General features: G+C 38.0%; 1 protein-coding gene across 2 annotated transcripts in view; it reads left to right on the forward strand.

Moving 5' to 3' along the window:
- Positions 1-20,692, forward strand: part of LOC136873727 (presequence protease, mitochondrial) — a 111,970-nt gene that overhangs the window by 32,992 nt on the left and 58,286 nt on the right. For both annotated transcript variants that reach the window (XM_067146876.2, XM_067146877.2), the window contains exon 3: positions 337-547. In XM_067146876.2, coding sequence (XP_067002977.2) covers positions 337-547 — 211 coding nt within the window. The remainder of the gene's footprint in view (positions 1-336; positions 548-20,692) is intronic.

The following is a 20,692-nucleotide window of genomic DNA, read 5'->3' on the forward strand; positions in this document are numbered from 1 at the left end:
TCGCATCTTCCTATATCTGCTATCAGACGGAAGTGCGATCGTTTACGGTCTATATAAATCTCCATGTATAACAATGGTGGTTGGACAAACTATACATTTTCTCATGTAAATTAAAGGTAAATAGACTTTCTTGTAATCTGTTGTATGAGGCCTGCAGAGGCCTAGTACCATTCCTAGTTGAGAAGTACACCAGAGTAGAAAGAAAGGGTGTATTAAAAAATATTGTTTTTTATGCAGTGTTGAATGCCCAGTAAATTGATTGTAGTTCAAAACAAAGTCATTGAAAGTATTTTTGCAAATATATATGCTGTAATGAAATCATCGGCTTGTTTGCAGTTCCATGTATCTTCCGGATGGTTATATGGATAGTGACTCGTATATCCATGATGCTTTGCATTTCTTGAGCAAGTATCGTTGGATATTCAACTTTCCTGTCACCAATCTCCTAGTGTCTGGTGTATTTGACTCTGTTCCTGTAGAATGGGTGGAGACTCTTCTCTCACTGAGCAACCAGGAGCTTAATGACCTACCCAATGGGTTTATGAAGGTAAGATGGTATATTCATCCTCATAATACAGAACTGTAATGAAGAGGAACAAATGCAGTGCAACCTTGATTATCCATTCCCGGAATCTACATTTTCCTGGATTAGTTCAAATTACGTGGTCCTGTGAGCTTCTTACGTATTTTAAAAATCCTGCATTATCCATTCCTCGAATGAATGGTTTCCCTGCATCAACCGTCCAGAAATTTCAGTCTCATCAATGCTAAATCCTTGATCAAGCATTTTTCAAGAAACAGTATCTCATGAAGGACGGCTATGACATACCTGTGGATCTTTGCATTAACGTCCTGGTATTGCAGTAATTAGAACAAGTACTGTACTGGGAAAGCGATTGGCAGTGAACTTGCATGAGGGACCATCTTAGCATAGCATTTGGCCGGTATTATTTAGGGAATCCGTGGAAATCGTAAAGCAGAGTGTGGCTACAATAACTGGAAGGAGACAGAGTGCATTTTGACAGCTCTAATTGAATACGGAACAAGTTTCATTAATTGTTTGTACTTGTAAAACTTGTACATGACATCCAGGTTTATATGTTTATTTTTTACTTTTTTCGTTTATATCGCCGAAGAGGCACTTCTCACAGGGCACTATACAGTCACTGGGCTTTCAGACAAGAATTGAAATTGTTCCTTCCTAACATGAATCTAGTATTTTAACATGATCGGAAACAATTATTTTCTGAAGACCAGAACAGATGTTGCATATTACATAGGCTATATAAATTACAATAATTGAAATTAACAGGGGTCCTCCTATTCAATACAAAGACATTTATTAATGTGAATCAATCACATGTTGTTCATATGAGGTACTAGTTTCAGCACTAGATGAATATTAAATACAGTAAAATATGGTACATGATGATATTGCACTTCAGTATAAAATCCTTTTAAAATGGCGATGACTCCGTTGTTTGTACATATGGCTGTTTGTCCAGCTTGTATATGTCTTTAGTTCTTAGATCCGAAAAATTAACGTGCATGTGATGGAACCAAACCATAGATCAAACAAAATGTTAACTTCACATGACATTAAACTCTGCAGCGCAATTTCAACAGGATCAAAGAACTAAAGACATGTACAAGCTGGACAAACCACCATATGTACAAACAACGGAGTCATCGTCATTTTAAAAGGATTTTACACTGAAGTGCAATATCATTATGTACCATATTTTATTTAATATTCATCTATGCAGGTGTTACAGTGTGTTTTAAAGTTGTTTTTTTCTGTTTGTTATTGTGTTTGCCTGATTTGACTCGTTGGCTGATGATGGCACAAGTTTAGTGCCGAAACTTGTACCTCATTTGAACGATATGTGATTGATTCACATTAATAAATGTCTTTGTGTTGAGTAGGAGGACCCCTGTTAATTTCAATTATTGTAACCTTGCTTCAATACGGATCATGAAATTTCTAAATATCAATAGGCTATATAAAGCCATGGGAAGTCTTGGGATTGCCTATTACCGTTTGGGTCTTAATATAAGATGGATTTTTATGTTTTTTTGTTGTTGTTGGTAAAATGCCCTTAAAAATCACAGTCATTTTAAATCTGCAGCATAACATTTAAAATGTTTGTATAATTTCCCACTCATACTGGCTTGTGCAGTAAATGTCTCAACGTACCTTCCAGCTGAGGTTTAGTTTGGTTTCGTTTGGTTTAGGAGTATTTGTAAGATAATAATAGTATATATTTCATTATTGTGATGTTTAGCCAAATTGTTGATGATTTAATTAATTCCCAGCTTTTCAGTTTTCCCTTATTGTAAGTTTTTTCCCCGTCGTCCCACCACAAACGGAGAATCGAGGTTTTGCTGTAAGTAACAAATGACGTTGTGTATGAAAAGATGGGATTATGAATAGAAACACGTAATAGGATAAACATGATGAGTGATGACACATCAGTGTGAGAAGAGGGAGTGACATACACAGGAGACAAGGACAATCTCTTATTCAAACACTTCTTAATGTCAAAGTGGCCTCTGAATGAGTGTTGAAGCCTATCCTGATGGAGCTGGGTAGGAGAAATGAGCTTGTTGGGGCTTGAGAAGTAATGGATATAGAAAAACTAGGATTTGTGAGGAGAGAGCCTATCTTTGTGAAGATGACACTGTTTGAACAAGTCAGTATTGTTCTTGTCCTCTTGTATTTTCATATTTCCTCCATCTATTGCAGTGGCATGCAGTATCTTCTGCAACAGGGTAGGCTCTTCATGTTTTCATGTACTTAGCAACCATTCAAGTATTACCTAAGCATCAATCAATCAATATTCTAAAGGCTAATGCTTTGTCGATGCAACCACTCTTTTCTTTCATCGGCTGTTCATTTCAGTTCCATGTAATTGTCACAACCTAACCTCTTCTTGATGTCGTCCAAAGACTTCATCCTAGGTCTTCCTCTCCCTTTCTTTCCCAGCACTTTCCCTTCAAGTATGTTAGTGATGAAAGTATTGTGTCTGATGACATGTCCAATAAATTTTTAATTTCCTGTTTTCCACTTTGTTTAAAAATTTTCTCTCTTCTTTAACTTCCCTTAAGACTTCCAGGTTGGTTTTTCTTTCCATCCAGCTCGTTCTGGTCATTTTCCGCCATATCCACATTTCAGCAGCTTCAAGTCGATTCCTTTCTAATTTACCCAGAGTCCAACTCCATACTGAAGTGTACTCCATACAAATGATTTTGCAAAGGATTTTCTGACATCTATATTCATATGTGTGCTGGTTAAAATGTTTTTCTTGCTCATAAATGCCTGTTTTGCCAATGCTATTCTTCTCTTTACTTCCAGGAAGCATCTATTATCCTCTGTTATCATACTATCAAGATAACAGAATTGTTTCACCTGATCAATTCTGACGTCATCAATTTTTATATTGGTTTTAATTTCTTCCATATTTTTCCATACCGCCATTACTTTCGTTTTCTGTTTGTTTACTTTTCATTTCCATAGTTCAAAAGTGTCTGAGAGGACTTTCAGCATTCTATTCATTTCTTTTTCTGAGTCTGCAATGAATACGATATCACCTGCAAATCTGATGCAATGTATCCTTTCACCATTGACATTTATTCCCTTTGTCTTCTCCTTCATGATCTGAATAGCTCCCTCAATGAACATATTAAATAAATACGGTGATAGCTGACAACCTTGTCTAACTCCTTTCCTAATCCTGGCCTTTTCTTCTACCTGATTGATGATTATTTTTGTGCTTTGGTTCAGATACAGTTGATTAATCATTCTTCTATCTTTCCAGTCCAGTCCTATTTTCCTCATAGTTCTAAACAGTAGTTCCCAGTTCACATTGTCAAAAGCTGTTTCTACGTCAATGAAGGTAAGATAAGTCGTTCTATTCATTTCCATCCTTCTCTCCAATAACATGCGTAAGGTCAGAATTGCTTCTCTTGTTCCTCTGCCTTCTCTAAATCCAAATTAGTCTTCTCCAACATACTTATCTACTTTCCCTTTTATTCTGTTCTTAACTATGTTAATGAGTATCTTGGAGGCATGTGTTAATATTGATAGTGTTCTATAATTGGTGCAGTCAACTGCCCTTACTATTTTAGGTATGGTAATGGTTCTCCATTGTGTGAAGTCTTCTGGCACGATTCCTCTTTCATAGCATTCATTTATTACTCTGAATAACTGTAACTGTTCGACCCCTCATCAAAACACTTGGGGAGATGAAAGTTATTATCTTGGGACACATGAATATCAAATAAACTATATGTGGCTTGCCCGCAAATTGCCACGCAAATAGAACCAATTAACATTCCATGGTTTCCCATTGCTCTATGTGATGTTTGGGCGCCAGGGTTACAGTTTTAAACAAAACTGTAAACCAAAATTTATATTTACTAGCATAGAGACTTATACTTAAATCACAGGGGTAGGATTTTAAATAATTAGCCATTAAGTATCGCTTAAGAAAGAAAATTAACACAATATAAAATACAAATGAATTTATTATACAAAAAAAATGAGATGAATCGGAAAAGTTCCTTAAAGCGTGGAGGCATTTATAATTTACTTTACTGAATTTAATATTGCTTGCTTTATCTAATTGAAGCTCACCAATTGCAGCTTCAGTTGAAGTTATCTGGTTTCCGTGGTTACTCGTTCTCTTCTTCTCGATGTAGAATTTGCTCCATGGACATCCTTCCTTCCTTCTCTGATATGGTACGGGCTATCTGGACTAACACTCCCTATTTGCCTAGTCTTTAAATTAGACATTGGCCCTATACTAGTAAAAACTGATCAGCGTTGATCGTATGAGGAGAAAATTCAGAGATATGAATTTTTCCATATTAGTAGAAATCTCAATCCAACTGAGCTATACTATTTATGCGGTACAGACTTATACCTTAATTCCATGGACTTGAACTAAACATAGATCTTCGTCTAGAATATTTACTGAAAATAACACAAGCCGTAAGCTTGTTTCGTCTCACGCAGATCCGACAACATTACCGCATCTAAGTACTGTATCGAAGCGACAACACATTGTACAAAAATAACTATGTCGCGGAGCGACCACACACTGTTTCAAAAATCAAATAACGTCGTTCAAAGTAGATGTTCACAGTAGAAGTAGTAGTGATGGAGTACCCGTAAGTATCTCGCTCCGCACTTGATAATATCACCGGGCTCCCCCACTCTTGGTAACAGCTTAATCTCAGATCTCTATATAACGAGACATCTGATTCGTAGATCGCATTATCATCTCCCCTTCTCTTCTTCCTTGTCGAGTCTAGTAGGCGTGGCGATGATGTACTCTGCTGGTATGCAAGCCTCGCGCGCGGGTCGCTGTTTACTGCCTTCGCCAAACCCATGAGTCACGCAAAATCCCAACTTTAAGAATAACTTTCCGTATACACAAATATGAGATGAAATGAAAACAACTATGTCTCAACATATTGACCGTATTTACAACATAATGAATTCCTATCCTACATAATATAATAATTTAAATAATAAAACGATGTTATCATATATACAATATGATTCCAAAAGGCCTTGATTACAAATGATTGACGTTGAATAAATATGTTATTACGAATAATTGCCGATGGCGGATAAACTTGATATCAAATGATATCGCGTAAAATGATATTATATTAAATTAGTAGGGCCGGAGAAGCCTGGACGGTTACATAACTGGTCTTTCATGTTGATACCTACATTTTTCAGTAATTCTGCTGGGATGTCATATACACCGGTTGCTTTTCCTTCTTTCAGACTCTGAAGGGCATGTTCAAATTCATGTCTCATGTTTGGAGGACCTTGAATTTCTCTTCCACACTCATTGATGTCTTCAATTAGCTTATTGTCATTCTTGAAGTTCTTATCATCGTACAGTTATTCTATGTATTTTTTTCATTGAGCACATATCTTATCGTTGTCTATCAGTAACATTCCTTCTTTGTTTTTTACTACTGCAGATTTGGTTCTATTTTTGTACTGAAGGGCACTGATTTTCTTATAAACTTGATCCTGTTTTCCCTTTTTTATATCTTCTATCTCTTCAGCAATGTTTTTGGTCCATTTCTCTTTTTCTTTTCTGCATTTGGTTTTGATCTGATTTTTAATCCTTTTGTAGTCATCTACATTGTTTTCCTTCCTGAGCTTATTCCTTTCTTGAATTAGGTTTAGTATTACTTCTGTCATCCAAGGTTTTCTGGGCTCCAATTTCCTTTTTCCTAAAAGGTTATTTGTTACTTCAATTATCCTTATCTTGATGTTATTCCACTGCATTGGCCCATCACTTCCATTATCTACTTTATTGGTTCTTTCTTCAAAAGCTGGCTTTGTTGCTGCTTCTTTCAGTCCTTCTAGTCTCCACTTCTTTTTGATAGATCTTTTGGTTCTTTTAAATCTAATGTTGCACTTGGCTAACACAAGTGTATGGTCACTATATCAGGACCTGGGTAGCTGTGGCATGATTTTATCAGATTCCTGTATCTTTGCTTCATTAGTATATAATCTAACTGAAATCATCTTTTGTCTGGTGCCTCTCACGTGTACCTTCTTCTAAGAGGAACTTCAAATAATGTGTTTGTAATAACCATATCATTTTGACTGCAGAAATCTACAAAGTTTCACCTCTTTGATTTGTTTCCCCCAGACCAAAATTTCCTACTGTCTTATTGCCTGTATGGGATCCCACTATTGCATTAAAATCACCCATTATTGCAACATTATCTTTTTCTTTAGTTAGTTTTAATAGTTCTTCAATATCTTCATACACAGTCTCCACTTCTTCCAAGTCATGAGCCGATGTTGGAAAATATGTCTGAATTATTACTAAGTCCACAGGAGCGCTATTAATTTTCACCATCATTAACCGGTCGCTGACATGGTACGTACTGCAAACATTATTTGACCGTTTTCCTCTTATTATAACTGCCACTCCATGCTTTCCTCTTTTCTCTCCACCACTATAAATTACTGTAAACTCATCACTGTAGAAGTCTCCATTTCCTTCCCATCTTGTCTCACACATACCTAATATATCTATCTCATTCTTCCTCATCTGGTCTTTCACTTCATCAGTTTTCCTGCTTTCAATAGCATTCGTACATTCCATGTTCCCATCTTCATGGCGGTTTTAGAGGGATTTTGCTTGCTAATGACCTGAGGAGCCCTCTTACCTCTCCTGCCAGATCTTGGGTTCCAAAATCCATGATCAGTAATTAACGTTTCTTCATTAATGTCAGCTTCCATGGTTGCATTCTACTTGGGATATCCTTAGGATCTTTAATGGAGTGGTTTCCCGTTGCCTTCTCCATTCTATGCCGTTGACCAATATGTATAGGTTCATCCACCTTTAGGAGCAATTTCTCACCCCAAGGACAAGAGAATGTCCTGTAGTGATGGGACATTCGATTCATTTTACTGAATCGATTCATTTGATTCCGTTCACGTTACTGAATCGATACAGTGATCCGATTCACGGCACATTAGTCACCGCTCCTACTGCATCTGTGTAGTATGTACTGGTAAGACAGCAGCAACAACGTTCAGTGCTCGCTGCTGCCATCTGGTCTTCATACTATGAACTCCTTTCTTAGAAAAAAATGCTAGTTACTCTAATACATCGCAGGTTTCCGACGACGCAGGATGGGAAAGGTCTAGGATTAGGAAGGTAGCAGCCATGGCCTTAATTAAGGTACAGTCCCAGCATTTCCTGGTGTGAAAATGAGGAAACTACGGAAAACCATCTTAATGGCTGCCGACGGTGGGATTCAAACCCACCATCCCCCGAATGCAAGCGCATAGCTACGCGATACTAACCGCACGGCCAACTCACTCGGGCATTTTTGAAAATATGTATTTTTATATCAGCTGAGGATTTTTTAAAATCGTCATATTTTGTATAGTATAGGCTACCCAAGATGTACAGTAGTCCGCTGGTTTTCTGATTCAACATACTGTTGGTTAAGTTATTGCATCAATCGGCTCACTTGCAGTCAACATATGATTGAAGTCGTGTGCAATGATGTGACATATGAATTGAGAGAATATTGAGCTGTTCTTCCCAATACAAAACAGGTACTTTTGAGTGGTCATGAGCATGACTCATAGTCATAGGGCAGGCTAGAATCAAGTTTAATTGTCAAATGTCAACTAAGTTATAATACTAAGATTCATTAAACTAATAAATAGTATAACCTAACAGCCTACCTACTTACTAGCTGCTTCAGAATTATGTTTTGACTACCTTTTTAACACTGCAAATAAATCCATCTATTATTTAAACCTCCCTGTAAGAAGAAGACAATGAATACAAGTGGGTATTATTTTCAAATGAGCTGAGCTCGAGAGTCCATTATAGTATACAATTCTTTCAGTGTACCATGGCTCTGTATTTATTGCTTCAGAGGAAGTTCGGCTCCCCGCCAATGTCCAGTGTACCGATAATGAACCGTGTGTTTGTCTCAATGATCTGCAACTGCATATGATTCTTTCGGTGTGCCATGGCTCACTGTATGTCTTGTTGCAGCGGAAGCTCGGCTCTCCACCAGTGTCCAGTGTGCCGATAAGGAGCCGTGTGTTTAACTTGTGTCTCACTGAGCTGTGCTTGTTCACGATTCTTTCGATTTGTCATTGCTCACTGTATGTCTCGCTGCAGCAGAAGCTCGGCTCTCCGCCAGTGTCCAGTGTGCCGATAAGGAGCCATGTGTATCTTGTGTCTCACTGAGCCGTGCTCGTTCACGATTCTTTCGATGTGCCATGATTGACTGTCTCGCTGCAGCAGAAGCTCGGCTCCCCGTCAACGTCCAGTGAGTGCGCCACTCATCACTGTCTGCTGGGAGCAAACTGAATCGTGGGCCGTGAGCTCACCGTTCCTACGAATCGATTCACTCAGACACTTGAATGAATTGATACACTGCTTCGAATCGTGCATTCAGTAGCCAACATTAGTGCCCTGACCTCAATTCGCTCATCCACCCTTGGAGGAGGCTGTTGACGACATTGAGGGGGGCCACTTATACCGGTAGCCACTTTTACGACAGGCAGAGGTTACCGTGAGTGAATTCTAACCTGCAGCCCACACCTTCCAAAAATGAACTGTAGAGTAGACAATATCAATAAAATATTCTACAATATGTATTTTTGATTAGTAATATCACTTTATGTGACATGTCAATTAAAATTCCTTGAAGTTATGTTTAATACTGATTACAAGAGACGGAGCTTTATAATTTAGGGATTTATCCGGGACCCAAAGAGCAATATAAGCGAAAAGCAGTAGACCTCTCCAGCAGTCCTCAGTATTATCTTAAATGCAACGCTCTATTAGGTGACATAAATTTTCGGCGACGAAATACTTAGCACATCTGGGAATACAACGTAACATACGTATATTATTCTTACACGAAGCCAGTTCCTCATAAAAAGAATTCTGTGATGTCGTTGTCGTACCATCTCCTTTAATAGGCTTATCGAGATGATTTTGGGACCAATGAATACGAAGATCTTTCGTACCTTTAATAAATTTATCGCAGAGAGGTTAGTTTTATTAACTCAACACCAACTTCGGAAGAAGTTTGCAAATGTATTAGTGATGATGATGATGATGATGCTTGTTGTTTAAAGGCCTAACATGGAAGGTCATCGGCCCAAATGTATTAGTAATTCATATGATGGACACATCCACGAGTCAGCAGCGCTAGTAAAGACCTGAACTTCCACATCAGAGATGCCAGCACAAATTCCATGAATCCTCGAATGACATATCTCACAGAGAAGTAATACATTGGATCTTGCATCACCTGATTTCCTACATAGACGACAGGCAATTGTTCGTTATGTTCTGTCTAACAAGATATCGCTACTGTTCCTTAGTTAGTGTAAAGGACACCTAGGTGGTGTTAACTAACATAATATACCTTTCAAAAAGGTCAAAGAGAAATTTTACAATCAACGACAAACAAGAAACTCTAACAAGATGGCTGTCGTCTTATTCACAGATGAACTTAAGAATTTAGTGGAAACATTTTCATAAAAAGAAACCTCAGCCACCTATGTAAAACACACTAACAAACTTCGCAATCAGTTGGTGAACCCCAAAACAAGCACAATTTGGTTGATTTCAATACAGACATTGCTTGACTGAAATCAATGGTCAAATCCACAGCCTTCTGTAGTCTTTTATAAAGTCCCTCCCTCGTCCTGTAAGCAAGAATAAACGTTTGGTCCTCTGAACCTTTTGTGGTTATGTAAGATTTATCTGATTTGTTTACGTCACATCACTGACCAAACTACTGGTTTCAATATTTAAATTCATTGTCTACTCTGAAGTAGAAGTGTATAGGTATTAAAATAATAACAGTAAACACCATTGAAAAAATAAATGAAAACAACAAAATTACACCAAAGTGATGAATAATTTTCCATTCTTTGTTTAATAATTGGAAATTTGCAATTTTTTCTGTCTTTAATAAGCATTGCTCTGTCCTTTCCTCCCACCTGCCAACAGAATAAGCTAAGTTTGAACTGTAAAAATTTACGTAATACTTCATCGGTCCCTTACAATATCTTGAACACATTAGTAATTTAATATAATTTATGGCTTCTGACATCAAACCATGGCCATGCTGATCTTGATTGCAAATGAGTAAAATAAACAATTACCTTCTTTACTTGAAGGATAACTCCATTTTGCGTTCTTGTTTGGAAAACACCTCAATGATATCGCCATGGAATGTTGGCGATTTTTAGATTTCTCTCAACTTCTTCTTCTCAATGGACATCCGTGCAAAGCTTGTTCAATCTTTGTTGTCCTTCTCTTGAACTTTGGAATTATTAGATCCGTTTAAATGCAGAAAATGATCTTTTGGTCGATGCAGAAGTGCTTGGTATGGTCAAAGCAAGTAATGTCAATTTACATAATTCAGCAAATATCATGTGGAGTTGTTTCGATTTAAATTTGTGTTGCCAGTAGGTGAGAGTATTTGCCACAAAACTCACCCATGAAATATAAGACTGTCAGTTCATTTTTGCATCGAACAACATGAAATATTGAATTCTGTTTCATTTTCAGCACATCTAGAGCAGGATTAGAAAAATTTACTTTGTACACTTCAAATTTGGTTTGATCAAGTGATGAAAGAAATTCCAGTTGGGGCAAGTTTCCAAACCTGTCTGCAATGTAATTTGTCACATTCTCTATTATTTCAGAATATACTCTTCTGTATTTCACGATATCGCTGTCCAGGTGTTTTCTCTTTTGTAGCACTTCTTCGTATTCGACACCATTACAAACATCATTCCACACTGCTTCAAATCTCTCTCTTTCTGAATAATACACTTTGTTTTGTTCACCTTTTCTGCACAGTATGGTATGTCCAAATGCGTTGTCTGAAGGATGTTATGTAGAATGTCAGTATATGAGTAGAAGTTTGATAAAATATAAAAAAGGAATTTGATCTCAAATTCTGAAAGGAAAGACAAATATCCATGTAGAAAGGCTACAGTTTCATTTTCCCAGTCTGATGAGTTGTCCAGTATACTTTGAAAGAAGTCCACCAGCAATTCTCTTTGACAACACGTACAACTCTGAAAGGGAAATTCCACCTTGTTGGTGCATTTCGTTTAATTTTCTTGTTGGAATAATCAGTAAGAGCATGAGTACATTTTGTAGACTCAAAGAAGAAGCCACTTAGTCCACTGAGAGTTTGGAAAAATATACGGCACTCCTTAATACTCATAGTTGATTGAGATAAGACTAGATTTAGAACATGATTGAAACAGTGAACAAAGAGAGCTCTATGGTACGTTTCTTGTACTTTGCTTTTTAGTCCATTTAGTTCACCAGCTATCACTGCAGCACCGTCATATGTCTGGGCAACTAATTTCTCTCTGATGTCATAGGAAGTCACTATGTACATTACATGATTAAGTAAGACATTACCAAGCTCGATAGCTGCAGTCGCTTAAGTGCGGCCAGTATCCAGTATTCGGGAGATAGTAAGTTCGAACCCCACTGTCGGCAGCCCTGAAAATGGTTTTCTGTGGTTTCCCATTTTCACTCCAGGCAAATGCTGGGGCTGTACCATAATTAAGGCCACGGCCGCTTCCTTCGCACTCCTAGCCCTTTCCTGTCCCATCGTCGCCGTAACACCTATCTGTGTCGGTGCTACGTAAAACAACTAGCAAAAAAAGTAAGCTATTAGCGGATCTATCTGCACTCACGTCATTGAAGGAAATAAACATTTCTTGAACCTGCACTGTCTGGTGATGAGCATATGTGAGGGTGGTGAACAGTTGTGATCTGTTGCTAATATTGGAAGTTTCATCTAAAATAATTGCTACGTGTTGGGCCATGAAAATCTCATTCCTAATGATTGCCATCAACACTGCTACTGATAACACCAATCAAGTTGTTTTGAATCCTGTTCGATGTGCCCTTAAAAGTTGAAGATGACTCTAGATGTTCTCGAAGAGTAGTGTCATAGCTGCTCAACAAATTTAAAAGTTTGACATAATTACCTTTGTTGAATGAACCTTCACTTTTGTCGTGTCCTCTGAACGGCAGTTATTGCACGGATAAGAAGCATGTTGTTTTATGATTTCTCTGTTCATCTTGACCATTTCATTGTGATGCTCTACATCATCTTTCAATTGTTGATTCAGTTGGGTATCAATGCGAACACTTCCGAATCACGTAAGCTGAACAAACAAAAATAAATGACTTTACGATAGTTCGTGTTTGACAATGGCATTACTGAGATTATTGAAATTACCATAATCCTCCTTATTCCAAACAGTTTGTTCATTACAAAATATTGAGCATGGCCAGTAAAATAATTTATTAAAATGACAACATGCAACAATTAGTTTTATTGTATTGATTCTTATTAAAATGACATAAATATTCTTTACCCTTTTCCTTATGAAGAAATGTTCATTTTGGAATCGCTGGCACTGGTCTTTCCACTATTATAATGTCACTCTTTTGACTACATGATCGAGAACCAAGAGGCTTTTTAAACATGTCTTCAATTATACAACAGTTTTCTGCGATAATGCAGCAGTATTGCCCTAATTTTTTCACTAAGTTGAAATAAACACTATAACCACAGTCACCACCAAAGACGCTTACAATATCACCTGCCAAAGAATGTTCCACGGCAAGCTGCTACGTACACAAATCACGGTGTGTGCACCAGCCTATGTAATTGACTGGTTATGGAGAGGGAGCTCTATGCTATTACCAGTAGCGGCAATTGGAAATTAAAAGTAGGGGGAAAAAAAATTTATAGACAACAAAGTACCCGGGTTTATGGGATAGCGAGGGGGTTATATACATCAAAACTGAAAAAAAATGCTACAAAATTGTAAATTTTTATGCTCACTGAGCAAATTTCGACAGAAAGATAAAGGTTGACAGCCTGCCACCTTAACTGTGATAATAATAGTTTCTTGAGATTTTGATTCAATACTATACGATAAAACTTACACAAAAGGAACAACATTAAAAGTGTATTACAATTAAATAGAAGTAAGGCATGATGATGATGATGATGATGATGATGACAGTATGATTATACAATTAAAAATCATTTAGTATTTGTAGTATTCGACTGCACACTAAGAAAATAAAAGAAACAAATCAACACTAAAGAGACTGCCAGACTGACGAATGCCCACGGCAAGCGGGTGAATCGTACCTCAGTGTCCATCAACTTAGCAAAAAATATCCCCTACTTCTCTTCCTCACAGAAGATGCAAAAATGTCCACTACTTGCTGTGGCGCTAAACAAATAGGTTAACCACGATGAACAACATTTAATGTGTACTTCCGCTGATAATTTTTTTAATAATTAAATAAAAGAAAATAATTAGCTGATAAGACAACAGGGCTTGTACAAATTGCTTGTTTTAATAATTTCTATAATTCCTTGTGCTTTAGCCAGCTAAAATTGAATACAAATGTAATGTTTTCTCTACAAAGTGGGCGGGGGGCTGCCCTCCCTTGCCCCACCCCAAATCGCCACTACTGGCTGTTACAATGTCACTTTTTTTTCACTAAAGGAACGAGAGACAAAATATTTGTAAAAAGAATCATCAGAGATATGCTACAACGATATTCTGTCCAAATCCAGCAATATCGACCTAATTATTCTTCACTCTGTTGAAATAAGCGCTATAATTGCAGTCAATTTGGCACCAAAAGCGCTTCCAATAGCGCCTACCAGGGAATGTCTTACGGCAAGCTGCTACGTACACAAATCACAGCGCATGCGTCCGGCTATGAAGGGGAACACTATGCTCGTTGCATAGCCCGTATGTGGTGCCTACAGCACCAAAGAAGAAGGAACACAGCACACAGCTTCATAGACGAGCAGGAGGGGCTATATGACTGACTACACCGTCTGCTTATTCCGCAGACCACGCAGTTGAAAACACCTATGCGAAATCGGCACGTAACATTGGCCAAAATTAAATGAAAAATAAGACTTTATCGTCCATTGGCAAATATATTTGAGGATTTTATTATGTAATGCTACTTTTCATACAAATGTAATTAGGTTCAGTTTATTCCTTTGCTGGCTAGGCACCGAATACCTAGCCTACCTGAAATGCTTGCCACTGATCTGCTGTTCCCTATTCTCACGCTAACCTGTTATTCTGTTTATACTATTCATGTTCCTCTCTCTCTCTGTATATATATATATATATACATTGCTCAGAATTAAAAAAGAATGGTGTTTCTCTATCAGTCATGACCACAGTAACAAGGAAATGCACTTTTTAATTTTCTCTCATGTCTGTCTGTCTGTCTGTCTGTTATGTATGTATGTATGTATGTATGTATGTATGTATGTATGTATGTATGTATGTATGTATGTATGTATGTATGTACGCAGAAAATGGCTGAAGAGAATTTAATGAAAATTGGTATGTAAAGTCGGGGAAAAAGGTTTTACAATCTAGGCTATACATAATTTTATTCACGCTGAATGGAATGGTAGTTTAGGGGAAGGCCTAAAACTCAGTTCACCCAGCTCGATAGCTGCAGTCGCTTAAGTGTGGCCGGTATCCAGTATTCGGGAGATAGTGGGTTCGAACCCCACTGTCGACAGCTCTCAAGATGGTTTTGTGCGGTTTCCCATTTTCACACCAGGCAAATGCTGGGGCTGTACCTTAATTAAGGCCAATGACGCTTCCTTCCCATTCCTAGCCCCTCCCTGTCCCATTGTTGTCATAAGACCCATCTGTGTCGGTGCGATGTAAAGCAACTTGCAAAAAAAATTCAATTCCCAAAGATCTATGTTAGTAGTTGTCCTATCGATAAATACTACATAACTAAAGTTATATAGAATTACATTTCCGATCATTTATGTCTTATACATTTTTATCTTACCGACTATGGTAACTTGAGATATTCATGAATTTTGATTTTTGTTGCTAAATTCATATCAATACTGATCCATGGGAAAATGGGTGAATAGAATTTAATGAAAATCGGTATGTTAAGTCGGGGAATAAATAAATATTCATGCTGGATGAAATGGTACTTAGGGAAGATGCCTAGTATTTAATTTTTAAATACTGTACTGTACCTATGTTATTATGCAATTTAATAGAATCTTATTCACGACATGTACATGACTTATTATTATCATCAACAAATACATCACAATTGGGAAATATCCCGGTGGCAATGATCACTTACAATAGTGTGATGATAAAACATAATTACCCAACAACTGCAACAACTATAACAACAAGAGTACAACAAGCAATTCCATGGAAAGAAAATATTACAAAAAATACTACTTGTATAACATTCTAAATCTAGCATCATCATAAACAAATTCACACACAGTCTTAGTATTTCCAGTGCTTAACACTATGGCTTACAATACTATAGGTTGAACTTAGTACTAGTACAAATTCAACACGTACTTTAAGTATTTCAAAATTTTACACAATGACTTGCAGTAGATTGAGCGGTCCCGGTACTAACTATTATCTTAGCATTGTAAATTCAGTACGTTCATATACAAATTCACGCATACCGTACCTTAAATAATTCAGATGCCTTTATACTACAGTTTACAGTGGGTTGAACATTACATTAAAATATGACACCATCACATAGAAATTTACACACAATTTTCAGAATGTTGGAGTCTATTCTTGAAGCATCGTACATTTTTGGGAAAAGGCTCTAAAACAGCTGCAGGTAATGCATTCCAATCACCAATTCCCCGATTTACAAACAAACATTTACCATAGATAGTTTTCTGCGATCTATCTTTAACTTTATGTGGATGATTTGTCCTGGTTATGAAACAGGGTTTTTCTAGTCAACTGTTTAACTCTTCCCAAACTGGCTTATTCGTGCAAGCATTATACATGGCACATAACCATGTTTGTTTTCTTCTAGTCCCCAGTGTCTCCCACCCAAGTTTTCCTATCATACTTGTCACACCGGTTATAAGTAGCAGATCTGAAAGACATGAATGTACCAAAGATAACAACCAGGAAATTGCTTAAGATTAAGGTGTGGGAACTACAACAGATTGGAAAAACGACCGTATAAGAGGACAACTGCCTAATAAATAATAAATACACAGTAATTTGCACATCAAGAGCCATTCCATGGTCACTGAATTACAAATCAGGGGGTATGAATAAACAAACATAATAATAAACATGAGTACTAGTATTTAAAAAGCAACAAGCAATCATCTCCGTCCTCCCGATGGTATCACCACCTTGACGGAAGGCAAAATATATTTTGCTGGGTGTTTTGGAGGCTTGTGTGTTCAAATGATCCTTAGAGCTATCCATATACTCCTGGTAGGGCCACACAAGCTGGACAGGTGTAAGGTGATGATCCAGACTAAGAGTGATACCCTGGTCCTCCAGGTTGGGGTTGTTCAGAAACCAAATCAAGATAACCGGACGGTCCCAAACTTACGACAACTAAAGCACACTAAATGGCAATGATACGGATATATTGGAACATGGAATGTGAGAAGTTTGTTTCAGGCTGGGGCTAGTAGAAAATTGGAGGAGGAATTACTTAAATATCAGATAGATGTGGCAGCATTACAGGAGATAAGATGGAAGACAATCACAAGGTGGCACTACATTTTGTTCAGTAGTGGGGAGGAAGAAAATGCTGTAGAATAGGTTAAGAAATCGATCAGTCATAATATGATTGAATATGAAGCAATAAGTCTCAGACTATGCCAGTTAAGATTGAAAGGGGGATTTGCCAACATATCGCTAATTAGTGTTCATGCTCCAACAGAGGATGCCAAAGAGAAAGAGAAAGAACAGATCTGTGAAAAAATGGAGCAAGTATATGACAAGTTGCCCAAGTATGATGTTAAAGTTGTCCTAGGGGATTACAATGCTAAAGTAGGCAAAGGGAAAGAAAACAACCCAGTGGCAGAATATCACAGTAAACACCAAGAATCCAATGAGAATGGATGGAAATTGATTGATTTTGCCTTTAGCTAGGAACTGGTGATTAAGAGCACATGTTTTCCCTATAAGGAGATCCATAAAGAGACATGGATATCACCAGATGGTCTGACAAAGAACCAGATAGACCCTGTGCTGATAGATGCGCGACATGCCTCCAATATTACAGATGTGAGAAGCATGCGTGGTGCAGATAATGATTGAGATCACATACTAATGAGAATCAAGTTCCAAGAAAGATTGGCAATTAAACCTAGGGACAGAGCTGAGCAGAGCAAGGTCTGTAATGTAGAACTGTTGAGGGATGAGAGGAAGGAGGCAGAGTATAGAAACCGGCTGCAAAGAAAACTGCAGATGAGCAGAAATGGGGATGTGGACATCAATACATGTGGGAAGAAACCAAGCTACCAATAAATACAATAGTGCAGGAAGTACTTGGAGAGTGAAGGAAACAGAATAGAAATAAATGGTATGATGAAGAAGTGGGTAAGGTTCTGGAAGAGAGAAATTCGGCCCAACAAAGAATGCTACAGAGACCCACTCGAAATAATATGGCAGTTTTTAAAGGGAAAGGGAGAATAGCAAAGACATTGATAAGCAACAAGAAAAGAATAGAAAGGGAGAGAGTGGATGAAATGCAGAATTTTGAAAACAAACTTCTTCCATGGGGTTGGACAAGTAATGAAGGGATATCAACCTTGAGTGAATATGCTTAAGGATGAGACTGATAGACTGATTGTTGGGAAAGAACGAATTCTGAAAACATTACTTTCTGTCAGACCAATAAATGAAGAAAGAGAAGGATCAGGTAGTATGGAAACTTCAGAGGGAGATGAGGAGATGAGTGTGAGGGGGGAAGAGAGGAACAATGAGAATGGAGATGAGGATGAAGACGACATGGGTTCACCATCGATTGAAGAAATAAGATAAATTATGAAACAATTGGAGAACAGTAAAGCCCCAGGGAATGACCTCATAATGGCAGAAATGCTAAAACATGGAGGAGAAGTGTTGATGAGGAAAATACATGGGATAATTAAAATTGTATGGGAAACAGGTAAAATGCCAGAGGACTGGATACTAGCAAATATGTGCCCTATACATAAGAAGGGGTCACACATGCAATATCCTTACTGAGTATAGTGTTCAAAATCCTCTCTACAGCCATAACAAAGAGAGTTAGTAGTAGAGTAGAAAGAATTATAGGGGAGTACCAAGCTGGTTTCAGACCTGGAAGATCGATGATGGACCATATTTTCACCATGAGAATGACTCTGGAAAAAACATATGAATATAACGTTCGACTAGGACATCTTTTTATAGATTTTAAACAAGCCTATGACAAAGTAAAGAGATCGACGTTATAGGAAATAATGAAGGATTTTAAATTCCCACAGAAGTTAATAAAATTGACTAAGATGACCCTGAAAAACAGCAGAAGTCAGGTAAAAGTGCGGGGAATCTGTCAAGATCTTTCAGAATCGAAGAAGGCCTAAAACAAGGAGATCCCTTTTACCAGTGTTATTTAATATAGTCCTGGAGAAAGCTGTAAGATCAATAACTACTAATCCGGGTGGTAATATTTACAATATACTGATCCAGTTTTTGGCTTATGCAGACGATGTGGTGATAACTGCTAGAAGTAACGAGGCACTTACAACTGCCTTGAGGGAGCTGAAAGATGCATTTGGGTCTTTGGGTTTAGTGATAAGTGAGGCTAAATCTAAATATATGGTAACGGAGAGAAGTGGAAGGAGCACTGAAAACTCCTAGTGGATGATTACACCTTTGAAGCAGTAGATAGCTTCATATATCTTGGCTCAGTAATAACATCAGAAAATAAAGTTGAGACCGATATTGTAAATCGTATTAAAGCTGCCAACAGCTCCTCCAGAGCACTGTACCCTCTTCTAAGAAGTAAAAACTTAAGCAGGAAATTAAAACTGACTCTCTACAAAACGATAAAAGTATGGGAGTGAAGCATGGGTATTGACTGAGGCCTCAGAGAGGAGATTAAATGTGTGGGAAAGGAAAGTAATGAGGAAGATATTTGGACCGGTGAAGGAGGGGAATTTATGGAGATTCAGAACAAATGAAGAAATAAGATTATTGTATAAGGAGCCGAACTTGGTGACCTCAGTCAAAATGAGACGAATTGGATGGCTGGGGCATGTGCAATGGATGGAGGAGGGAAAACTTCCAAGGAAGGCACTGACAGGGCATCCTGGGGGCAGGAGAAGGAGAGATCGGCCCCGGATGAGATGGCTGGAGGACGTGGAGACTGATCTGAGGACTCTTGGAGTCAGGAGGTGGCGTAGGCGTGCTGAAGATCAGGACGACTGGAGAGCTGTGGTCAAGGAGGCCAAGGTTCTTAAAGGACCGTAGAGGCATGGAGTAAGTAAGTACTGTAAAGTCATCTCCGTACAAGCCATGAAGGCCATTAGAAGGGTGAAAGGTAAAGGCTTCCACTTTCCATAACTTTGGCACTTGGTGGGATAGTGTGGTTAGCTCTACAATTAGCATGAGCATTGGAACTTGCTCACTGACTTGAAGCTCGTTGAACTCAAGTTGTTCCAGCCAGGTGACACTGAATTGATTAATAGGCACAGAACATTTCATTTCATTATTGAAATTTGGTCTCGGAACTCGATCACCAGATAATCCTATCCTTCAAGACACTGTACTAGCGTGGATTATTGCTGGACACTACCATCAGAGGGAAGAGAAATGTCTTACTCTAATCACATGTTTCTTGAAGTCAGAGGACAGGTTAGATACCCAGATACAGCAGTTGTGGGAAATAGAAGAGCTTACATCCCCATTCATGACAAGAGAAGAGAGAGCCACAGAAAGGCACTTTACAGAGAATACCACTAGGGATGTTACAGGTAGATTTATAGTTCACTTACCCCTCAAGCAGAAACCTGAGGTTCTGGGAAACTCCTTCAATCATGCCATGTCAAGACTAACTCGACTAGAACTGTGTTTCAGTAGGCAGCCATCACTTAAGCACAAGTACTGTAACTTTCTTCATAAGTATGAGGCCATGGGGCATATGGTTAAGGTTAGGGAATGAAGTTGGAAGCTATTATCTACCCCATCATCCAGTTTTTAAGCTTAGTAGCTCAACTACAAAACCGGGGGTTGTATTTGATGCATCTGCAAAAACTTCTAACAATA

Source organism: Anabrus simplex, chromosome 5, assembly GCF_040414725.1.
Source record: "Anabrus simplex isolate iqAnaSimp1 chromosome 5, ASM4041472v1, whole genome shotgun sequence".
Classification (NCBI taxonomy): Eukaryota; Metazoa; Arthropoda; class Insecta; order Orthoptera; family Tettigoniidae; genus Anabrus; species Anabrus simplex.